At 38.0% G+C, this 24,096-nt stretch overlaps 1 protein-coding gene across 1 annotated transcript; it reads left to right on the top strand.

The window, feature by feature from the left end:
- Window positions 1–2,182: 2,182 nt before the first annotated feature.
- LOC104079843 (ephrin type-A receptor 3-like) lies at window positions 2,183–21,072 on the top strand (the record flags this gene model as incomplete). Its single annotated transcript, XM_009582018.1, is given in 6 exon segments — window positions 2,183–2,538; window positions 2,540–2,829; window positions 3,832–3,965; window positions 18,256–18,444; window positions 18,569–18,719; window positions 21,007–21,072. Coding segments are annotated over 6 exon segments (1,186 nt in total), but the record flags the coding sequence as incomplete, so codon positions are not given.
- Window positions 21,073–24,096: the final 3,024 nt, after the last annotated feature.

Here is a 24,096-nt window from a genome sequence, read left to right as displayed (position 1 = left end):
TGCAGACCAGCTCTTAGTCATAGCAAAACTTCCTTAAGTCAGTGGGTTGGGACTGAGAACTCTCAGATGTTACTCTTTTTTTTTTTTTTTTTTTTTTCTTTCTTTCTTCCTTTCTTTCTTTCTTTGTAGGGGTGTGTGTGGTGTATGTCTTGTAAAACCAGGAAACTGTAAAGACAGTTGACACTTCTGCACCTCAGTTTCTTTGTCAGTATAGTGGGAATAGTACCTTCCTCTTCTAATGTTTGCTCTGCATTATGCTAAGATCCTTCAGCAAAAGGTGCTTGTGTAAAATGAATAGTTGTTAGACTGAGATCTTAAATGTAGCATTGATGTGACTTGATTTTTGAGGGAAGATGTTTTCCTGGTAGAAGTTCTTCTTTGTTGTCTTTCCCCAAGAGTGGCAGTGATTTCTCACAACATACTTAATTCTGTCTACTTTGCATCTCCACTTTTTGTACCATGCAGCAGCTCTGTTTTAAGTTCTACTGCTCCCCAGCTGCACTGCATCTGGTTGTGTGGGGCAGCATTTGTGTGTTTTGCAGAGGCTGTGTATGTGGGTGACAGCGAAGCAAGGAATTCCGTAGGTGCTGTGCGACCGTATGCTCTGTTAGTATGCGCTTCATTGTCATGATAGGAGTTTACCTCTTTCGTTTGTGTAATTAAATTTGAAGCATAGAACAGAAGATGATAAGGCTCAGGGGGATCTTAACAGTGTGTATAAATGCCTGATGGCAGGGTATAGAGAATATGGAGCCAGACTCTTTCTCTGGTGCCCAGTGAAAGGTCAAGAGGCAATGGGCACAAATGGAAATACAGGAAATTCCATTTAAACATAGGGACCAACCTTTTTACTCTGAGTGCAATCAAACACTGGCACAGGCTGCCCAGAGAGGCTGTGGAGACTCCATCCTTGGAGATACTCAAAAGCCTGACTGGACAGGATCCTGAGCAACCTGCTCTGGCTGACCCTGCGTGAACAGTGGGTTGGGCTAGAAGATCTGGAAGGGTTTCTTTCAACTTCAGTGGTGGTGTGATTCTGTAACAGGTGTTGTTCATTGTAATAAGAGTTTTAATTCCTGCACTTTAGTGGTAAGGCTCTTCACTTTGCATTGTAAGACTCAGAATATACAACTGCAGGTTTTGTGTGGATAGAAGCTGAAGAATGATGACCTTAAAAACCAAACCAGAACAAATTGGTCCTAGTCATCCATTGAGGGAGAAAACGAAGAAAGGTGCATCTTAAGTCACTTAGTTGTGTATGGTAAATGACTAACAGTAAATATCTACTTTAAGTACCCCTGTAGGATTTCTTTTTTCCTGTGATTGGTAAATATTCCTCTCAGGTAAGTGTGACTTCAGAAATCAGGTAGGACTGGTACATGAGTAATTCACAAATAGAAAACACATTCCTTCCCTGTCTGGGTCAAGTAAGTTTGTCAGCTGATGACTGATGTAAAAACAAATGATGACTATGTATTCTTGAAAAACTGTTTTAGCGTCATAGTCTATATAGTCCACAGAAGAATTAAGTAACCAGGATACTTACGGTAAGTTGGCAGTAAGTTTAGTAACTCTGGAAACTGGGCTAAGCTTGACTGTTTGTCCAGAGGACATATACCCCAAGCAAAATCAATTGTCATGCTTTGAATAAATTTAAAACTGTAACATTTTATTGTGACTATATGGAATTTCAGTGGGAGCCATTGGCTTTTCTTTGGTAAGATTTTAAACCTTGTTTAATCTTTGAAATATAACTTGATTCTAACAGTGAAAATGTGGTGGTGTCCTAGTGAACCTCTTCTGTTTGACGTGAGTGTGGTTGTAGTAAAGACACTTTGGGATCATGATTGAAAGGACGTCACTGCCTATAGTTTAAGAAATCACAGGATTTTAATAATGCAAAACAGCTGTAGTATCTCTTTCATGCCACCTTGAAATAACTTGGTAAAAACTGACTTGTTAATGGTGAATTCTGTGTTCATTTAAGATGTTTATATGTTTTAATAGGAAAAAAGTAAGTGCAAGTTCAGCCAGACTTTGTTGTCTATTTTATCATGATGTCCAAGCAAAGTGATTTTTGCTTTTTCACAGCTTTTGCCTCTAAATGTGATTTTTATTGGTATAATCATTAATCTTAAAATATTTCCTTTTTTCTTTTTTTTTCTTTTTTTTTTTTTTCCAGTGGGAAGAGATTAGTGGTGTTGATGAGCATTATACTCCAATCAGAACTTACCAAGTGTGCAATGTTATGGATCATAGTCAAAACAATTGGCTGCGAACAAACTGGATTCCACGCAATTCAGCTCAGAAGATATATGTGGAGCTCAAGTTTACCTTGAGGGACTGTAATAGTATCCCTCTAGTTCTGGGCACTTGCAAAGAGACCTTCAATCTGTATTATATGGAGTCCGATGATGACCATTTGGTAAAGTTCAGAGAGCATCAGTTTACAAAGATCGACACCATTGCGGCCGATGAGAGCTTCACCCAGATGGATCTTGGGGACCGAATTCTCAAGCTGAATACGGAAGTCCGCGAGCAGGAAAGGCTTTTACTTGGCTTTTCAAGATGTAGGTGCGTGTGTTGCCTTAGTCTCGGTGCGAGTGTACTTCAAAAAGTGCCCTTTCACTGTCAAGAACCTCGCCATGTTTCCAGATACGGTACCCATGGACTCCCAGTCACTGGTGGAGGTGCGGGGTTCTTGTGTCAATCATTCCAAGGAGGAAGAGCCACCCAAGATGTATTGCAGTACAGAAGGAGAATGGCTAGTGCCCATAGGGAAGTGCTTGTGTAATGCTGGCTATGAAGAAAGAGGCTTTGCGTGCCAAGGTAACAATGCGCTCCACGTTCATAGTTCAATTATTAACAGGGGCTTCACTTTATGTCCCTATTCTGTGTATTGGGTCGTGTTAATTTTCTCTAAATTCTTGAGAGAAATAAATTAGTTCATAAAATCACCATGAAAGTGGGGTTTATTTTAATCTGTGTAAATATTGTAATTTCCTCGAAATATTTAATAGGAGTCAACAACTGATTTTTAGTTAATACGGTATGTAGCAAATCTAGTCTCTCTTACCACTCTTGGACTTCTTTCAGTAGATTATCGTTTTCTCAAATGCATTGTTTGTCAAAATATTTGATTTTTGTGTGTGATTTTTTTAAACTTTGTGGCTTGATGTATAATATTTGCTACTGAGCTGTGTTGATTAATTGGAATTGGTCAGAAAAAAACCAGGTAGCATTGTTTTAGGTAGCATAGTTCCTAAATGCAGATACATTTGAAAAATTAATATTTGAACTTCAAAATTGCGTTTTCATGAATACTCATGTATTGTAACTCAAAATAATTTTCTCCAAACTTTTCTGCAAACTGTGGTTATGTGAATGCTCCCAAGAACAAGACTACACCAGGGATTTTGAGTTTTTCCAGAAATAGTCTTTTAAACGTTAGAGAAATGCACATTATATTTACCTAATGCTAATATCAACCCAAATGATGGTGGTCTACGTTTTGCTATTTACAAAAGTACCTTTTGAAGTATTTTGCTAATTGAATCTTACACCTCTTTTCACAGAGTGCCTTCAAGGGTGCTGGCTGTGGCAAAGGGTCTTCCATTAAATAATTAAGTAAAAGTTAAACAGTAGTATCTAGAAATACCATGGATGGAAGAAGTAGTAGCTGAGATATTTACTGTGAGGTGTGTGTATGTGTGTTTGTGTACATGTGCGTATGCATATATCCATAAGAACAGAAATTTAAAGTATTCGGAACCTGTTTGAGAGCACCTATTCCTTTTTCATTGGTCCTAAAGCAATCTTTATGTCAAGCAGGCAAGTCCTGGGGACCTACTAGGAGCCCACCAAACCAGAGCCCACCAAATCATAGCCAGGTCGTTGTGAAAACTATTGCTCCAGTTAAGGTGACTTTTTCTCAGAAAATGCCAGGGAGGTGTGGGAGGGAAGAGGTAAGAGTGTGTTTTCTTTGGTTTTGTTTTTAAGTAGATTTTGGATTGGTTTTGCCCTCAAAATGAATAAACTGGGGAGCTGTGTCTTTTGAGTATGCTTTCCTGTAGTTAGACACCGATATTAAGAAAAATAAGTTAAACTCTTCTGTTCAGAGCTGAATCCAGGAGAGGGTATTTTATTATTCAGAAATGCTTTATCTAGGGCCTCCTATAGCTACATTTAAAAATGCTAGAATGTTAGTGATACTCTTTTGATCACTGTATATAGTCTTGCTTATTATAGAGCCTGTGTACTTATAAAGGGTTGAAAGGTGTTGGTTTAGACTTTCAGTTACACATGAGCACAAAAAGACAATCGCTCTAGAAAGTGTCAGACTACAATTGAGCAAAAGTTGAGCTAAATAAAGTAAAATAAAATAAATTGTTTTATTAAAAACAGGTTCTCAGATGCTTGGGGTAGGCAAGGCAGCTCCTACTGAGTTCTGCAGAGATTAGGAGTGAGTTCACATGCATGTGTGAGTATATCATACATGATTTGGAAGGCATAAAATCAGACCATAGGACTACTATCTTTTTCTTTCTTTTTCTTTTTTTTCCCCAACCCCCCCCTTTTTTTTTTTTACTTCCTCACCAACTGTTGATCAAGGGAGTGATATATGATGAAACCATTAACAATAGCGACAGGTCCTTCCGGTTTATTCTGATTTAACATATAATGTTCTACTAACTTCTATTGGAAGTCATATTTATCAAATATTTTCAGTATGGTGTGATTGAAGTGGCACTCTAAAAGCAATCAGTAATTCAAAACCTCCCATTTGTCAGCATCGGCAACTCAGCAGGAGTTGGAAAGCTCAGAAAAAAGTTCAGTTTTGACCTCAGGCTCAAGGCTGCTCCTGCACCTTTCCTTTTCTTTTTCTTCTCTCCTTCTCTTGCTCCTTCTTTTAGGGTGTTGGGGTTTGAGGTTTTTTTGGTTTTTAGTCAACAAAAGGGCAGTAGAGACAGAATTGTAGAGTCTAAAGAAGATCCAAAATGGTGTTACAAGCAGGGGCTGGAATGAAGTCATAATTTAGGAAAAAAAATGTTTCAGCTGAAGTTTGAAAGAGTAATAAGTAATAGAAGTTCTTGTCTTCACGTGGTTGGAAGCATTCAACAACTTAGTGTCTGTCACTACTTGATCCTGCATTCAGACTGTTTCTGATTTTGTTTGTTTGTTTCTGTAATGCTGTTTTTGGAAACAATGTCATTTTGCATTAGCAGGAGATTTTCACTAATGATTCAAATGAAGGACCCTAATGGTATATGATCAGCCTATTTAAGTTTCATTCAGAACAGCTTTTCTTGGTAGTTGGAAAAATGTTAAGGCATATTCATGCCCTCAAATAACACAAATTGTACCATTTTCACAACTGCTTCTCTTTCTCTGCATAACCAGGAAAAGACAACATAAGGCTCAAGCCTTTTTTTGTTATTGGTGTACATGTACATATGAAAACATATATGTTTTTATAACATATTTGTATCTAAGCTCTGAAAAGCCAAGACTGGACTATTGGCTTTACTCAGCGTATTGGTTCTTGTTGGGAAGATTATAGTTCTGTTCTGGGTCCTACCAACTAGTAAGCATTTTACAGGAATGATACGTACCTGTCAATCAGTTAAGGAATCAGGACCAATTTTGCTGTGACCATCCTTGTCCTCATTATTGTGCATGTGTGGAAAAATGATTTCTCAAAAGCAAGTTGTAATACCTTGCCTTGAGGAATTCTGGTCGTCTTGGTATACTTTAGGTTAACAGCTTAAGATTTAACGCCTCCTTTAGCAAAGACTTTTGCACCTGTTCAATATTTTGGAGGGAGTAGGTTTGTATAAGGTAAGGTAAGATGTGTCGGGGAGCATGTTGGAAAAGCCACTCTTTCATACTTTTTTTTCCCCTTAGCTAATACATACGTTAGGTAACTAAATATGGTATCTATCATCCACTGTGGACTGTTTGTTATTACATCTTTGTTAGCACTTGCATCATAGTGGTCCTGTCTATTTAATCTTATTGTAATATTTCATGCTTGTCTTCATGCCATTTTGGCCAAACTACATCTTTATGACATCTCCTCTCTTAGAATTACTGTGTTTTAATTAGAAAAAAACAACTGGATGGAACTGCACACTGAACCTAATGCTTTCTAATAGTCTCCATGCTGTTCCTCAATGAACGAGGATAACTCATCCTTTCCATTTGTTCCCCATCAAACATCCATAGTAGATCAGATCGGAGGTTTATCTGCCTTAGTATTCTTTCTCTGAATCTACCGCTAACGGTAGATTCGTAAGGAAAAATATAAGAAACTGTGTAAAGCGCTGCTTTACTGGGTATACCTTTCAGCTTTTGCCAATCAACTGTTGACTTCCTAAGACTTAAGATACATCTTGTAAGAAAAACTATGTATAATAGGAATCGGTGACCTGTCACCTGTTAATTTGTCTATTTTTTCACTTATTTATATTTTTAGTCTCCGTAAGTTTTTATGGTAATGAATGCCATAACTTGTCTTATGTGAAAACCGTATCTTCTTGCTGTGGTTAAGCCTTCAGTTTTAAGTCAGTTGGATAAGGTTTTCCTTGTATAGTGAGAAAATAACTGCTCCCTTTTCAGCTTCTCTATTAACAATTTTCTAGATCTCTTTCATGTCTAATATCTCATCTCTAATACCTATTTTCCCAACTCTCTCTCTTTATTAGTGCCTTCTTATTTGGAGGGCAGGTTAATTGCTCCATACCTCTACTCATCCTTTTTGACTGTCTCTGTACATATTCAAAGTAAACAATGTGATTTTTATGAAAAAGGGCAATGAGGCTTGTGTGCGCTATTTAAGTTGCAAGTGCACCAGGAGATTATGCAGTGGCGCAGTGTTTGGAACAGCCCAAAGATCAATAAAAGAAAAGGAGCATTCACATCACCTGCCCAGTGAGTGATTTGTGTGTGGAGAAGCTAGACTCAGTTTTGTTTTGAACGCTATAGAGAGGAAGTAGATCTCACGATGTGAAGGTTGGTTAGTTGGGGTAATAGTATCAAAATAAATGGGAAAATGTAGGATAAATGTTAGAAAAAATGTCTTTAGTTCTGTAATAATTTGGAAGTCTCCTCGGAGAAATAATGGAAGCCTCATTTCAGGAGATGTTTTTAAAAATGCAGTAGCCACATGATAAAGGAAATCCTGCACTGGCAGGCTTGAACTAATAAACCTCTTCCATCCTGAATGTGTCTGCTCTGTTGTTGGTTTATTTCATACACGTCAGAAAGACTAGCTGGACATGGAGAACGATATTTTTCATGATGATATACTTAATTAGCACACATGCAGTTGGCAATTGTTTATCCATGTGGGAGTACGTGTGAGCTTGAATGTTCTTTTGAATGCTTCCAACAGGTGACCCTTTAGACCAAAAACAAGCTTTGTGGCTCCAGTTATCAAATGGAAAATTAAATTTGTGGGCCTGAACAGAATGACTCGAAAAGCACAGAATTCTGCATGCTATCATTTCAAGGTATAGTTTCTAAATTTTAGTTGCTGGAATTGAGTAAGTCTGAATTGTAAATTTCCTGTGTAATACTGTCTAATAAAATTGTAAGTTTTAACCACAAGTGACTGACACATTTTCTATAACAAAGCTGGAAGAGAAAAGAGAATGTAATCCAACAGTCCTTCCTTATGTGTTATAATTTTTAGCAACTAATCAGGTAGATTGAATGGGAGAAAAGGGATCAAGGGGTAAAGGAGGGAGAGGTGAAGTTCACCCACTGTGCCTGGTTATTGCAAAAATGACTTCACAAAATTTCCCCTAACACTAAATTATTCAGTGCTTCAAGTTGTATAGTGAGCAGATCCTAAATCATATTTCTCTCTCTGAGTTTATGGAGATAGGAAAGGAATGCCATCTGTGGCTGCTAAATCTGAACCATCACATACATTGCTTAATTCTTTCAGTAGAATGAATGCTGTACTTGAGATAAAAATATGTAAAACATCGTTAATATTAAGGATGAAAACCATTTCTCTAGATTTCTTTTTTTTCACTATGCTTTAAATAACCATTTTGTCTCTGCATAAGTAAATATACTTTTTACTTGCTTACATCAGTAGATAAAAGATAACTTCACATGTAAAGAGAAAAAGGTACTGTGAGGAACTCCTCAACTTTGTGCAAGTGAAAACAGACGGAAGGCACAAGTGCTTGCTGCAACTGCAAAGACGATAACATTTTCCCTTGGAAATAGCCGAGTGGCTTGGATGTGTTGGTTGCACTACAAAAGTGTGTGGTTTTAACTCTTAGGCTCTGTATAGGGACAATTATGTTTAATAAAATGTAGGAACTGATCATATGATATATCATATCATATAATAACGGAACTATTAAGAGAGGTTCCTTTTACATGAAATCTGAAAAAGCTAGGGATTCACATTTTTTAAAGCAGAGGTTTGATGTGTATTTTTTTTCCTTCAGCTTGAAGTATTGTTTTGATTTTAAAAAGCAAGAGAGATGCTTTTTAAAAGGGACTCTTAATCTTTCAAGCTAGAAAACTAAAATGAGAGCAGCTATAAATTATGAATCACTTTATTTGTAAAATGTGCATTGTTTTCATCCACTTCATGTTCTATAAGTACATAAACAGAGCACACAATGAAGGATTTACCTTCCTGCTTTGAATTTATTTAACTCTTACAAAAGTTATGTCAGAGATATCCAGGTGATTTTTTCATAGGGGAAGAATTATGCTGCACTGAATACTTCGGGAAAGATCAACTTTTTATGTAACATTTTCTGACTGTTACAAATTTTTAAAATATTCTACGATTTGTCAGTCATAAGCTGTAGATTTAAAATGCACATTTTAAAGGCAAAATTTCTTGGGCAGAATCTTATGGTTTGTGAGCACATTTGTCACATGTCCTAAACAAGCAAAAATTAAAAAGAAACATTCTGAAATTACTAGAAAAGATTTTTTTTTCGATATGACATTATATAGATTCTAAAGTTAGAAGAGTGTTGTTTCAGTGCTCTGTAGTTACTTGAGAAGAATCTCTACTAAATTTCTTGCAGATTGTCATAGAAATATTTAAACAAAAACATTATAAATATTTCCATTCATTTTTTAATGTTCAGTGATTAGGAACCTAGTGTTAGTGTTCTTTAAAAAAGCTTACTAATACTGCTCTCCAAGTTGTTCAGTACTGCAGTGTCGACATATGACATAATTAGGTAATTCAGAATTTAATTTTTGTATTTGAAACTACTTGGGAAATTGAAAGGTTCACTCAGAAAATGAAATATTTGCAAAAGTGTTAATGACTCACAAAATGCAACTTAATACCGTTGCACTGTATGTTTGTTCAGTGCGAATCTCTTACCAGTTTAGAGGTGGTGCTTGCTATGCCACATTCTGCGTCTTTTGGCAATTTTTTCCTTGCCCCCTCACCTGCTTTTCAAGCAACGAAAAGCCCCCTTGCCCCCAAAACCCGAACAAAAACCCCAACAAACCCTCCCCGAAGTAATGGAATATACTGGATGTTGATCCAGACTCTCTACAATTTAACAAGTATGTGTGAGACATGTGCTTCCTCTTTTTAACAGAAATTTTCGCCTTAGTTCTCTGACACTTACATGCTCAAGACCACTACTGTTGAATTTTTGTGCAGGATTTTACTGCAAATATCTTGCGGATGTCTGTTACAGAGAATCCTAAGGGATCTTGCTGGCATTTCCTTAACCTTTTCATTTTAATGGCTTCGCTTCTTTGGAGGCTTTCAAAAGATTAAAAACTGAATTAATAGTATCATCCTGAGCATGTTTTGCTTGTTCTGTCTTTGGTGACTTTCAATATCAGCTTAGCTCAGAGTTGCACAAAGATTGGATTGTCGGTGTGAATTCATTGAACACACGCTTTTTCCATCGGTTTCTCTGCCACTCGCATCTGTGTATAGAGCTATTTGACAATCCCTTATTAGTTCCAGAGTGGAACTTATAAAGGCTAACAGGGGTTTGCATTACAGCTGACAGCTGGTACTAGACTTTAATAGAGAGCAATTGCAGTGAGAGCTGTAAGTTTTGATAATGTTCGACGAAAATGCTCTTAAAGTAAGAACCATCTTGAAAGATGAGTACAAGACGACAAGAATCTTCTATATGTCTGCCTCTCCTCAGTGTGAAGCATGAGATGTTGTCAAAACATGCTGTTGGCAGACATCTAAATAACCAGTAATTGATATCAGACTTTACTGAAACATTTAGACTGCAGGTGAAGTATCTGAATTGACTGTTTCTTTGGTTTACAAACTGAATAACAAGGGTTGCATTTGTAATGTCTCATTTTCTTTGCATTTGAAATTGCAGTTTTATTCTTGATAGCACAACAGGAACATAATAACTTGGACTTCACACAGTCTTTTTAGGGAGAGAAGATGAGAAGTTCATTGCCTAGCATTTGTTTGTAGCTTCAGCTTTAAGTACCTGCCTGCATCGGATGCCCTGACAATTGGTGTAGCTGCTGTGCTAAGGCAGAAATAGACCTAAACAACGACAAATCCTTCATACCTCAAGGAGGCGAACTATTTCACTGTCATGGATCTGTGGGTTCAGTGGTTGTCTACTGTAAGGTTAAAATTTGATGTGATAATTTAGAACAGCTGCTCTTTGACAGGAAGATTCACTTTCAACAAGGGAAGAAAAAGCCATATGGTAAAAGTTGACACTGTGCCAAGCCTGAATAACTGCAGAAGTGATACGGGACAGTTCTCTTCAACAACGTGGTTGAAGTAATGCATTTTTACTTGCCATCGGTATTTCCAATCTGTATGCTTTTTTGAATCGTACCTTATCCCATGATACCTCTTTTGTAGTTATTTTTAATTTTTTTTTTTTTATTAATAATGGTGATTAAGTGACAGAAAAGGGTTATGGGCTTTAAAAATATACAGTTTGTTCATGACCCTGTGCAGGCCACTCTTTGTGCTGTAAAAACATACCAAAGTTTCATAGAACGATTGCTTCAAAATTTTCAACCAAAATGACAGGCATTGTTAGAGGGAGTTCATATGCTTTTAGCAGAGCATTTAAGAATTCACTTAAGTCACACTGCCTTTATACACATACTTAAATTCTAGTAAATTGAGCATGTGAATAGCATGAAACCTAATGAAAGCAGTCATTTACTGTGCTCAGCCTAAGCCGTAGTGGTCAGTTTACGGGTAGGAGTAAGGTGGTCATCAGGAGTTCAAAATCCTAGGAAGAATTCATTTGTCCTCCAATTTGGAGGAAGCATTTTTCACAAAAATTATTTCTAGGTAAAAAATGCATAGACTCTCTTCTCTTTGATTTGGCAGAGGTTTTTAATGGAAGATAAATAACAGAAGAAATTACTCAGAAATACCCAGCTCTTAGCTTTAAGAACTGCCAATAAACAAGTGACCAAGAACCTTCCACCAACCGTGTACTTACCCCTAAGAATGCACCTTTTTTTGTCCCCGTCCCCTCCCCCAATGAGAATGCGGCACAAAATTGTTTTTTAAGGAAGAAAAAAATTGTCTTTCATTCTCTTAGAAAAAAAGAGAAAATCTCTAAGGTAATTATTATAAAGCAGTAAAATATGTTGAAATGGTCATCTGTTACCCAGCTGAAGTGAGAAAAGGCATAAAGTTTGGCAAACATACTAAAGTCAGATATTAAACATGTTCTTTGATGTTTTGCAACCTTACACAGAGTTCACTCACCTAACCTGAACAGTCCCTTAATCTCTATAGAGGTAATTCTAAGATTTAGGTATGCACAAATAGAATTGTTTTATTTATAAATGTATTCTGTAGCATTTTTTTAATGTCATGTTAATAGTAGAAGGCTGTAGGATACAGTAAATAAGAATTGCTCCTTTGCTTTCATATTGAATGGCATAATGTAGTCATTATTATTATATAAATAAATACAAGCAAGTTATTCAATAGCATGGAGTTCCAGTTTAACAGGGGCATATCCAGCTGCTGTAATGTGGTTCTTTAAATTACAAAACAACTTGAAGGTCTAACAGGACTTTTTTCTTATTTTGGTAATGCGATCCTAATACTGAGATGACAGGTATGGGCAGTTATTTTAACAAGCTGCTCTTCAAATCTGTTCTAGGAATTTCCAGGTTTTGCTCCCAAAAGAATAATATGGAAAACTAAAGCAGGGCTGAGGGATTGTGACTTGAAGTGAAGTCAAGGTATATTAACCATGAACATGAGATCACTCTTCCAGCTGTAAAACTGGTGTTCGTCCTGAAAAAAAAATAGGAGTTGGGTAGGAAGCAAGACATATTAGCAGAGGAAGAAAAAGTTCAGAAGTCTCAGTTAATCACAGCTAGTGAACCTTCTGTTTCATACATTAATAGACCATTCATTAAGCTGCCATTTTTATACAGCGTATAACCTCTCTGACTTCTTTGACTGGGAAGACGGGATGTCCAGAGCTCTCACCTCAAAGCAGTACGAATATGTATTTGTTAACACAGGGGACGGAATTAGAAAGACATATAATTTCTACTTGTGTGTGACATTTAATAAGCAATGATGGTCTTGTTTCTCATACTGTGTGAGGGGATGAACTGGCAGTGAAATTAACAGCAAAAGGGGAGTCAGCTATATCTTTTCTCTACCCACACTAAACACAGCAGATGGTGGAAGAAAGAAAGCTAAAGACAATTTTTTAAAAGGGTCAAAACAGGAAAGAGAACAATAGGAAAGAGAAGAATGGAGGGAAAAATTTACCATGGTAAGTAAAATACATACCTATGTAATTGTTTCATTGAAACCTAAATGCTGCAGTTAGTATTCTTTAAAAAAAAAAAAAAAGTTAAAAAGTAAGAGGCTCTTACGAGAAAGGGAAGGATATTGATTTGAGTTCAGACAGGAGTATGATTTAATGGTATCTTTAAAGGAAGATGAGTATCTCTGTGCAAGTTTGCTCTGTGCCTAACTGCTAAAAAGATATTCAAGTTTCAGGGGGGAAAAATGTGGTGACTGTTTGAAGTCTGTGTTTGGGTATATGGTAGGTCTTGCATGGAATGGTCTGCAGATAATGATAACAAAATTGTAATAATGAGTGTGTTACACTGAAAGATTTAAAGCTGGTCTGAACTACAGTAAATGGGGACACATGTCCTGTGTTTCAATGAGCACTGTCTAAATCAATTTGCAGTCTAGAAAAGATTAGTTGTTTTCTCAAGAGCCTTCCCTTCAGAAGAAGGTGGTGTGCAAATGGTCTGATGCTCTTCTGGCCAGTATTTTAAGAATGTTTCCTTGATGTTTCTTTACATTGCTGAATTTTCAAGAGCTCTGAGTATATACCTAGCAATGTCTCAGAAATTATGGCAACAACTTCAAAGCCAAAGGACTGCATCTTGTCCTGAACTCAGTGGACTGTTTTTTCCTGGAACAGCGATTCAAAGAGCCTTCCGTCCAGTGGACTTAGCCCTGCTCTGCAGAGTACTTAAGAGAGAGGGACGTGAGATAAAGCACTTGCCCGTGGTCATGTGTATATAGAGTTTCCCTTTGTAAGTGTGATTCAGCGGTGCAGTTTATCGTCCGCATCCTTTGGGAACAGCTGCTTCGTGCCGTGTTCGCGGCAAACAGCTGCTGTGGCCTGGGAGGAGGTGTGTGTGGAGCGGGGCTGAGCCGTCCCAGTCTCTGCCCTCTCTAGCCACTTGCTTACAGCAGCGATGAGGAGGATATCGGGTGATGAATCCCCGAGAGAGCTGGAGGAAGAGAGTAGCAGAGGTTTTCGGGCTGAGTAGGAGTTAATCCTTGTTCGCCCCCACACTGCAGCCGTGCTACTGATCTATTCTAATCCACAGCGAATCTAAAATGTGATTGTAATACGGATCGCATTAGTTTTCACTCAATCGGATTTCTAGTTTTACTTCTGATTCACGTCTGCAGTGCTGAAACAACCTAACCTTTTAATTCTTAATCTCTTCCCTGAACAAGTAGACCCTGCTGTTTCCCCCAAAAGTTAAATATTGGTCTTTTAATTGAAAAACACACAAAAACCTCCAAATCCTGTGGTAAAAGCAGGTGTTCAGGCACAAGTCTGTTTAGTATAGAGCTTGTTTAAACATGGATTAAGGGCTTCTTTGGAATTGAGTACATTGTTTTTCTGTGCAATAATTACTTTCCAGGGCCAGTATGTTTAAATTACTGCCTTAAAACTCAGGCATGCCGTCTATACCAAATTCTTTTATAATTAGGGACTATTTTATAGCCTCTCAGTTATCCATCTGTTGGGAAGCTTCCTTGTCTATCTCGCAATCGTAGCAGTCAAGCTGTTACTTCACACTGGCGTGTTAGCATCAGATCCCCAGATGTGCATTTTCGTACCATGCTTTAAAATTTCCACTATTTGGAAGGATTTTTTTCCACTGTAACATAGTAATTTGGCTTTTGAGTTGTTGCATCTTTCATTTTCCTCTGATGCATTGGATTGGCCACAGCTAGCAATCAGATGTAGCTCGAGGGTACTGATGCTTCTCCAAGTTGACTTTTCTTAGGCACCTTTGATGCCATGTTCTGCTCCTGCCTTCTACGTTAATCTTTTTGCTAGATGTGACGTTTGAGGGCAGGAAGGGGATTTTTCCCTGGATCGGTTTGGTCAAGTCTATCAGATTCCCAACCCCCCTGCCCAAACACATTGAACACAAGTTTATGTATTCATTGAACTGTGGGATACGTCTGGTTCTGTAGGATCATTTGGGAGACTGTAAAAAATTCTTTGCTGTTGCTGTGAGCTAGGACTTTGGAAATGCTCTTGACACCTTAGAGATGATGTGTTTTGATACGATTGTGGCTTTTGTTTTTTTATTATAGATTGTAAATCTGATTTGGGGCATTGCAACTTGTTTTGTGGTGCTTGATGATGTGTTTTGTTGACTTTCTGTGGACTATTTCTATGAGTTGAAAATCTGACTGTTTCCAAAGGTTGTTTTAAAAACAAACCAAAGAATAAATACAATGTTGCATACTGTCTCTGCAACCAATTCATAAACACTTACTCTTTTTTGGATAACAGTCATGTCCTGCAGTAATCTGAGGGGCTTTCTAGTTGAAGAAAAAGAAAATGTATTATTCTTTTCTTCCTATAGTAATTATGAAGAAGTTTGGCTGTTACATACTGGAGGCTCTTGGATGTAAGCAGAATCATTTACGCCGGGTCCCATTAAGAGTTTCCTTTATCACAAGTTGAAAACGTGAAAAGGTGTGACGATTGTGATTTTGTATAGAGATTGAAAAAAAAAAAGTTTATGAAGACAACTGTGATAGAGGTATAAAACATTTTTTTAGAGTCCCATTGGAGAGTCATCGAGAGCATGCTTGCAAGGCTTTCATAACTTCTAATAAAGTGTTTCCTAAAAAATAAAGGCTTGTTCATTCTGGAGGCGTTCAACTGAAAAGAAACCAGTAAAAATGACCAGTGGCTCTGTGGCTGCTTTTCCCTGAGGAGCGGGGATATGTGTGGAGAAGGCAGGAGGAAGGAGTTACGGTGCACGCAGCATGCCTCACCTTCTGCATCAGCAACTATTCATAACATCAAAGCATTCATTTTTTCTTTGTTGTTGTTGACATAACTTTTTACTTCACCTTCTCATGCTGTGATGGACCTGCAGACCTTTGCATAGGCTACTTTTTTATCCTTGTCCACTGTGTTCCTGTTTTGGTAAGAGAGAGTGGGTGGGTAGAGAAAGCCGGCATTCCCATCTCAAATAGCTGGCAGGCTGTTTGGCTGAGGATTGATGCTTGTTGCTGGCTCTCAGTAGGAGTCGGTGGAACCCATGACAGAGACAGATGATGGCACGCTGGAGTCTGTCAGCCGAAAACGGCAGTGGCCTGAATGAGGAGGAATGCTTTCCTCATCAGCAAAGCTTGCTTTCACCTTCTCTAAGGATGGGGCATGGGGGAATGGTTGCCTGGTGGAGTATATTTTTTTCTTTTGTCTTTACATTTTACATGCAAAGTCTCTGACTGCATATAGGGGTTGCTTGTGCCGTCTCTGAAATCAGTTGCAAAGTTCCCATTGATTTGATGGGAACAAGCCAAGCATTTCAAACAATAAGAAATTCTTGGACAGATGAGAACATGTGGCTTTTTCATAAAATGCTCTTCCTCTTAAATAGCAGCATATCACTCTACAGTTAGGGAAAGCAGTACAATAAATCAGTGAACAAATTTCTTTTTGTATTTGTGAAATAACCTTACAAATCAGATTATGAAATTTGCAAAATTAGGAATGAATCAATTGTTTAGCCAATTTACCTAGTGAAGATCTTTAGCTCTGTCAGTCATTCAAAACCATTTTCAGGGTTGTTTTTTTTGGTAATTTAAAATACAAGACAGTTGGTGTGCTAACAATGTTAGTCAAGTGGTATTCTTTTATGTTCCAGTTGGCTAGCCTCTATAACTAACATCAACATGAACTTACAAACATTTCAATGAAGTACATAACATTTGTGTGATACTAATTTAAGTGCATGTTACCCAGTTAGAAAACAAGCAATCGGCTGTGTGATTTTACTAATACATGGAGTCCAACTTTCAAATGATCAGTTTAATAAACAAATATGTAAAGAGATTCTTTAGCAAGTATTTAATCTAAAAATAGCGTCTTACAAAAAAAAGCAACAGCTGAGCTTCACCAGCACAAATATTTGCAATAATTGTGTATTTGCGGATGTAATTTGGTCCAGCTGAAACTTAAGTTAGAATGTAGATAGCTATGTACACACCGGCGTTTTTACAACTCTCATTATTCAGGGTCCAATTCTGTCAGCTTTATGTGTACTGGGTAATTGTAAGAAACTTAATGGAATGTTTGTACATCAAGGCTTTTTAACAAATAAATATTTGTTATCAGTTACAAAAAATATCACCAATTGCCCACACATGTCTTGTTACAGAAGAATTACAATAACCTGAAGGCTTTGTTTTTATTGCTTTTGATTTTGTATTTTACAGAGTCCTAGTGATCACAGTTTCATTATAGCTATATGCATGAAAAATGCTTCAATTAGCAATATATTGAAATGGTTTGCAACTGTCATGCTCCTTCCCTATAATTTAGAAATTTGCATAAATTGCTACATTCACAGGACTGAACTTCCAGCATGCCTTAGGGCTTTGGGTCTGCTCTTCTGGTTCAAATAAGTCCTTTCAATGTCTTAAAAGAAAAACTGTCCGTTTCCCCCTCTTTTTGTCTTGATATATATTTTCTCTCTGTCATACCTATACATATCTCTGCACAGATATGTATAAATACATAGATACATCCCACAAAGAGAAGAACTGAAAGTCTGGCCTTTACTCGCTTTGCGTGTCTTGAGAGAGTAATTTATAAAATACAGGACAGGGAGATTTATTTGAAAACATATGGAAACCATGGGGGTGAAGCCTGAAGAGGCTACTTGTCCCAGCATGGGACGCTCCATCCTAACCTGAACAGAAGCTGCTGGATCAGGCTAGATGACCCCAGGCTGGGGCTGGCAGTCTGCATGAACTAAGCTTACTGACCAGGGGACGTATTTGGCTCGCGGGCCACTGCTGCCACATAATATATTGCCTTGTCGGTAATGTCAAGTAACAAAACTTGCAATAAAGGAATTTCACCTAATGCAAGGTATGTTAAAAAGCAACTAGTAAGTGTTATGCATTTCGTCTAAAAACATATATCGCTAATGCAAAAAGAAATTGAATTTACGTGAATTTCACTGAATTGATGAAGAGAGTCAAACTTTGGCATAAATAATGATTAATGCTTTTAAATGTGGGAGGTCTGTTTTAAAACTCTGTTTTAAAGACTTAGCTACCAAGGCATATGCAGTGAAAAGAATCAAAACTTGGTGCGGGAATTAAGTATTAGTGTTAGTTAAACCCCCTAGCAGCTCTAGTTGTCTGTAGCCAAAAAAATGTTTGTTTGCTGGGCTTAATCAGAACTGTGATTCAGTTACTTTTTTTTAACAGCTGTTTTAGTCTGGTTTACCCTGAGGAGAGGTCACAATTCGTTATAGAGTACTGCTTAAAAATAATTATTCAAATAATGCAGTAAATTACTACGATCCGAACAGGTGGCTTTGGTTAATACTTTATAGTTCGTATCTTCTCAGCTTTGTTCACAAATGTTATGTATTTTTTATGAGAGCTGAAATGTTCTCTTTTTGCGTTGCAGTCTCTTGCTCACTCTCTTTCTTTTATTCTGAAATACGAGTGATTTCCCTCAGATGCCAGTTCCTGGCAGGTGTGTTGAGCCGAGGTGCTCGCCCGGCAGCTCTGTCCCCTGCAGCGCAGTGGCGCTCCTGAGATGGCGGCAGGCACAAGGCCGCCCCGCCGTCCTCTGGGGAGGCGGCTTGGTGGCTCCTGCGGTGCGGCGAGCCTGGATGATCACATCCCCAGGACTGCTGATTGCACAGGTGAAAGGGACTACTTTACCTATCACAGTGTTGTCGTGCAAGCAAGTTTTATGCAGGATTTCATCCCTTTTTGGAAGGGGGAAAAATGAAGGCTCTTTCTAATACTTTGTCTGTATGCATATAGCTGTTGCGGGTCGCCGTGCAGCTGAAGGCAATGGCTCCAGGTGGTCGAGGGTGCCATGGTCCGGTGCTGCCCTGCTCCACACCTGAATTCCCACCTTCTCCTCAGGTGGATCTTCTGGGCTCTCCTGCAAGCTCCTCTGTCACTTGCTCTCGTAACCTACTTTTTATTTGCTTCCTGCCTTCTTTCTTGTGTTTGTACCCATTTCCTTCCCCCTTCCCCCTTTCTTTCTTCCGTGTCCAGTGGTTGTATAGCTCACCCATACTGCATGACTGTTTTCTTGGCTGTTGATAGGAACTTTTCTTATCATCTGGATTCAAACGATTCTCAGGAACTGGCTGGGTGCAGCTCATCCTCTTCACTCAGGAAAATCATTGCTTCTAGCATTTCTGGTAAATATACTCCCAGGGGCTTTTCTAGGGGAAGATGACTGTCCAAGAATAGGGTTGATTATTACTTTCTGACCTCCCCCATGTGCTATTCTTGCTTATAGTGTGTTAAAAACATTGCTGTAGCGCAACTTCTGTCAGTGTTCGGAGAGCAGGTCCTTCCTGGTACAGAAACAGCCAGTCTGCTGCTTTTCAGACCTGATTGCAGGTTGCCTGCTTTGGGGTTCACAGGTGCACACTAGAGAAGTCACTTCCCAGTTTCGGTAGCTCTTTTTTGATGAGCTGCCCTCCTGCGCACTCCTGCGTTGGGCTTGCCTCGGCCCCAGGCGCACTGGAGCTGTGTGCTGGGGAGAGGGTTGAGGACTGTGATGATACCGGTGTGACCCACAGGAAGGGGCAGGCAGCGATCGCGCCGTACAGGTGCTGCTAAAGCAAAACCATCTGTAAGCTCAAAGGACTTGAGGTACATGGCCACACAAAGAGGAGTGGGCATACTACGCCTGAAAAGGGTTGTGAGAGGCTATATCACTGTAAGGGCTCAAGTTACCTACATACTTCTTTTCTTTTCTTTCTCTGTTTGGTAAAATTGGCCTTCCATATAAGGGCCACAAAATTTGATGGTTGTAGAAAGTGTTTTCTTAGTGAAGGTGGACTAAAACACAACTTAATGCTATGGAAATACTTTAGCTGTGTTAAATGAGAGATTTCATGCTTCCTCTGCATCTCATTGAATAGTGTCTCGTTCATATTTCATTGTGCTGATGATTATATTTGTGAAGAAGTCTCTTTGTTTAATGATCAATCAGGGAATTTTATTCATTTATCTAAAAGCATGCTGCAGCATAATAAAATATCATCTACAGTTTACAAATAGAGTATTAAAATAGGAAAAGATCCAGTTGCTTGGTCACCTAAATCTGTCCCCCAGTGAGAAACGGAACTCAGATTTCTTGAGTCTCATCTCTCTGCTTGCTTCATGAACCGTGGCCACCTCATCACTGTTTGAGAATGATAAATGCCTCGCATTTATAAGCGGATATGCATGTTCTGGTAATACAGTAAACAATGAAGCCTTTCAGTATTAAGTGAAAGTATTCGCAAGAGGCCAAGCCTGTGGTCCTTATGCAGAAAAAGCTCTTGCGGGCTTGAGTCAGAATTTTGCTTTGAATGATTAGTAGACCAAGCTCATAATGTGTGTTTAAACCTTCTCAGGGGAGGAAAACATCTAGCTTGAAACAAATCAGAAGTGAGGTGGTTTGGTTTTTTTTTTTCCTGTGGAATGAAAGAGAATAAATGTAGGATCACTATGGATGAGATCATGTGAGAAAGCCCCTTGCAACAGAAGTGAGCTGACTTTTGCTGCTCCTAAAATGGCTTTCCTTGAGGTCAGTTAGTACATTTAACTTTCACAGTTCATCTGCCTAGTGACTGACAGAAGAGGCGTTGCTTTTACTTGCTCAGTAAATTATGTATGAATGTAATGGGTGCTATTCCTAATTAATATTCTACAAAATAAGATAAAAGTTTAGCGAAGGGTCTCACATTTTGTATTTTTGCAGACATATTAATTGGACTTTGGTTTTGAAGGTTAAATTTCAAACCAAACATATTATTTCTTAAAGGTCTCTTCCAACCTACATGATTCTATGATTCTATGATTAATTCAGCTACTGTGTTCTCCAGGCTGCTACACTTTAAACATAAGAGAGATGAAAAAATTTATTGTGGACAGTTGTTTTAAAAAACAACAACAACCACCTGAAACACCCAGGCTTTACCAGGAAAGCATTCTGATGAAGGTTGAGATGAAGGTACCTTAGAGTATTTTGATAATACAAAATATAAGAATAATTATTTTCATCTCCCTCCTCCCTCACATAAATGGACATCTATATTCTGAGATGAAATAATCTCTTCCTCTCATCCTAATGGCGGGTTCATAGCTGCTTGTAAGAAACCACAGTGTTTACATTTCCGTGTTTTCCTCTGACAATATAGTCTGTCTTTCATTCTTGTTGTTTTTATCTTTAACCTTTCTATGTTTATCTTTAGGTACTTTGTACAAAGGAAAATCAGTCATTCAAGAGGAAATGGAATCAAATAAAATTGAACGTAAAAGTTAGGACATGTAACACAAAGTACTTACAAAGACGATATTGAAAAAGGTTAATTCTCGTTTCTTTTTTTTTTTCCCCCCATTACTTCTTGTCATAATGAATTTGCTGAGGAATTGCCAAGTAGCTAAATGTAAGTGTTCAGTGGTGGGCTGCGGTGCTTATATGGGTCCCAGTTCACTGATCTTTTGTAATCTTGCTCATCCCGGGAGCTTGTTGGCAGCAGTTGAGGGTTCTTTGAGTGTCTAAATTTGCTTGTATGTATGTGTTTCAGAGCAGGGCTTTTTAGCATTTTGTATCTATCTTGAGTGTTTGTGCCCGTATTTACATGTGTGTAGCATACACATACATAATTGGCACGGCTATGAAATGCACTTGCACGCATTTGCACTGCGCTGTTTATAATAATGGCAGAGCACAATAATTTTATTGAAATATCGTATGCAGCCGTGAGCAGCCTTTCAAATCTCTCCTCTCCTGTCCATACAGAAGGATCGTGCCTCATGCATATGCTGTCATAACAGCTCAATGTTTTTTTCCAGCTGACAATGTAGGGCTAGTGTATGTGTGGAATATGAAACAGGTTAGAATATCAGAATCCGTGATTTAAACACACTCAGAAAATGAGTATTTTTGAAATACCAGATGGTAAGCTTCCAATAACCCTGTTTTTAGGATGACATTCTTGGATTTGTATGCTTAAGCATAGATTGTTCGTTTACTTTCTCACAGTCACCCAAATATGTATGCACATGCACACATCTTGTCAGTTTTGAGAAGGGATTTCAATCTTGATGTAACAGTATTTTTGAGCAGAAAATTGTCTGGTGAAGGATTTTCCAATCAGCTATAATTTTGTATGTCTGAGTAGCTTTGAAGTCATTCTGGTTTTGGAAAAGAAATACATTTCCAGCTTCAAATATTGAATCCTCCTACTGAAACCATCTCTGTCCAAAGATGAAGCAGAGCAAAATTCAATCATGGATAATTTCCCTATTCTTAAAAGTATCATAGTTTTAAGTTGGTATAATTGGTACCATTAGTAAAGGTATCACTGATTTTTAAATTTAAAATTAAATACTAATGCCAACAAAGCTTGTTGTAAGAGTTTTATCTCCTGGGAAAGAGAAAATTCCCACCTTTCCATTGAATCTTCTGTTTCTATCCTAGGAGGACCAGGGTTAAGGTTGTAAAACTGCCAAATTTCTTTTATATATAGGAAAAAAAAGTCAGGTCCTTTCCATGTGTACGTGCTAAAGTGCTGGGCAGCCATACAGTGACCTTGATTTTTAGAAGTTTTCTCCTTTTGATGTTTTCAAGCTCAGGCAATTGAGATTCTCAGTAATGAATACTCTTAGTTTTGCAGGTGACATGATAAGGAAAATAATCACAATAAATGTTTTACACTCCTCCAACTTCCTACACTACCAACTAGTGTAAATGATGCATAATATGTTAGAGTGTAGGGCAGTGATTTTATCATCACATTTCTAGCGGACATCTGTAGTTATTTCCTTACTTAAATCTGTTTTATCATTGTCTTATTGCACTTTAAGTTATGGGACTACTTGCCATGATACGCTGTCGATGCTGAAAATGTACATGGATTCAAAAAGTGACTGTATAAAAAATGACTGAAGAAAAATCTGTCAAAGGTTATTAAACACAAAGGCACCTTCTCTGGCTCAGGAACTCGCTTTACCACAAGTAGCTGGAGTCTAGGAAAATACTCTGAGGAAGCATCAAAACGTTTGCCTTGTTGCTATACTCCTGTCAGGCATAGGCAGTTAGAGAGATGGTCTCCAGTAAGGACAGAAGTCTCAGTGGAGATCTGGTCTTACTTGGTACAGTACTTCCTGTAGTAATTCTTACATTTGTAAGGATATTGACTATGACATTTTATCCTTAAGAAGCAAAGTAACCTTATTTGCAGCAATCTGGCATTCCAAATAAGTAGATGTGAATGCAAAATGCACACTGAGTAGAGAAAGAAAGGAGTAGTACAGGAGATCTCTGGGCTCAGTCCCATTTTGTCTCTTTGTCTAAAATTAACTGACATTTTACATGTCCACTGAATGCATCATATTCAGTGCCATATTTCTTATACTATCACTTAGTGGTGCCCAATATATGAATATTGAAAGGATAATATTTGGACCAACTCAGATTTATGCTCTGGGTTTATGAAAGTAGTTACTTTTCCATTTACTCCAGTGCGGTCAGACCAGGTCTAACCAAGGTTTGAATTCATACTTCCAACGCAATATATCTCAACTTCAAAAACTAGAAAGCAAGCAACAACCCCCATCCCCCACCCCGAATTTTGTTGATGAGAGGAGGTGGTGTATCTTGCATGAGATTTAATTCTGATGGAACTGAAACGTGCTCCTGTTGTAGAGATGTGTTTGATAAGTAACTGCTTCATGTTAACAAAGCACCAGAAGGCAGGAAGAAGGATATCAAGTGAATCTTTATCAAACCTGTCAATATCTCAAAGTAAGATTATTTCCTTTTCCCTGGAGCTATGGCAGAGGTGTCTGAGGACAGTGAGAAAAACATCTATGAAGAGCCTAGATATTACTTTTGTAGATACAGGGATGTTAATATTTCATATTATTTTTCATTATTTTTATTGTGTAAAAGGAGTTTTACTCCTTCATTTGAAAAAAAAAAAGATTAAAAAAAAAACTTAAAAAAATAGATTTTCCAGATGATTAAGCCATTCAGCAGGCTGGAATACCAGACCCTGGCTTACAGAGCTCAGAACCGGTATAATATTTTTTTCCTTTTGTGCCCTTTCTGAAACAGCATAATTAATCAAGGCAGTATTTTCTAATAATTTCTGTGAAAAGTAATTTGCTTCCTTCTTGTCTCTCAAGTGACAGATTGCTGAAGTTGAACCTGTGATCAGGTGCCTCTTCGACAGACAGTTTCATATTTCAATGAATGTTTCCCTGGCCTGGTTGGCTTGATTTATAATAGCTGAGGTTAGTGTGAAATTAAAAATTAATTAATTTCAATGAATTTG

The sequence above is a fragment of the Fulmarus glacialis genome, unplaced genomic scaffold (assembly GCF_000690835.1).
Source record: "Fulmarus glacialis isolate BGI_N327 unplaced genomic scaffold, ASM69083v1 scaffold17567, whole genome shotgun sequence".
Classification (NCBI taxonomy): domain Eukaryota; kingdom Metazoa; phylum Chordata; class Aves; order Procellariiformes; family Procellariidae; genus Fulmarus; species Fulmarus glacialis.
The sequence above is the reverse complement of the archived record's forward strand: the minus strand, read 5'-3'. Positions and strand labels throughout refer to the sequence as shown.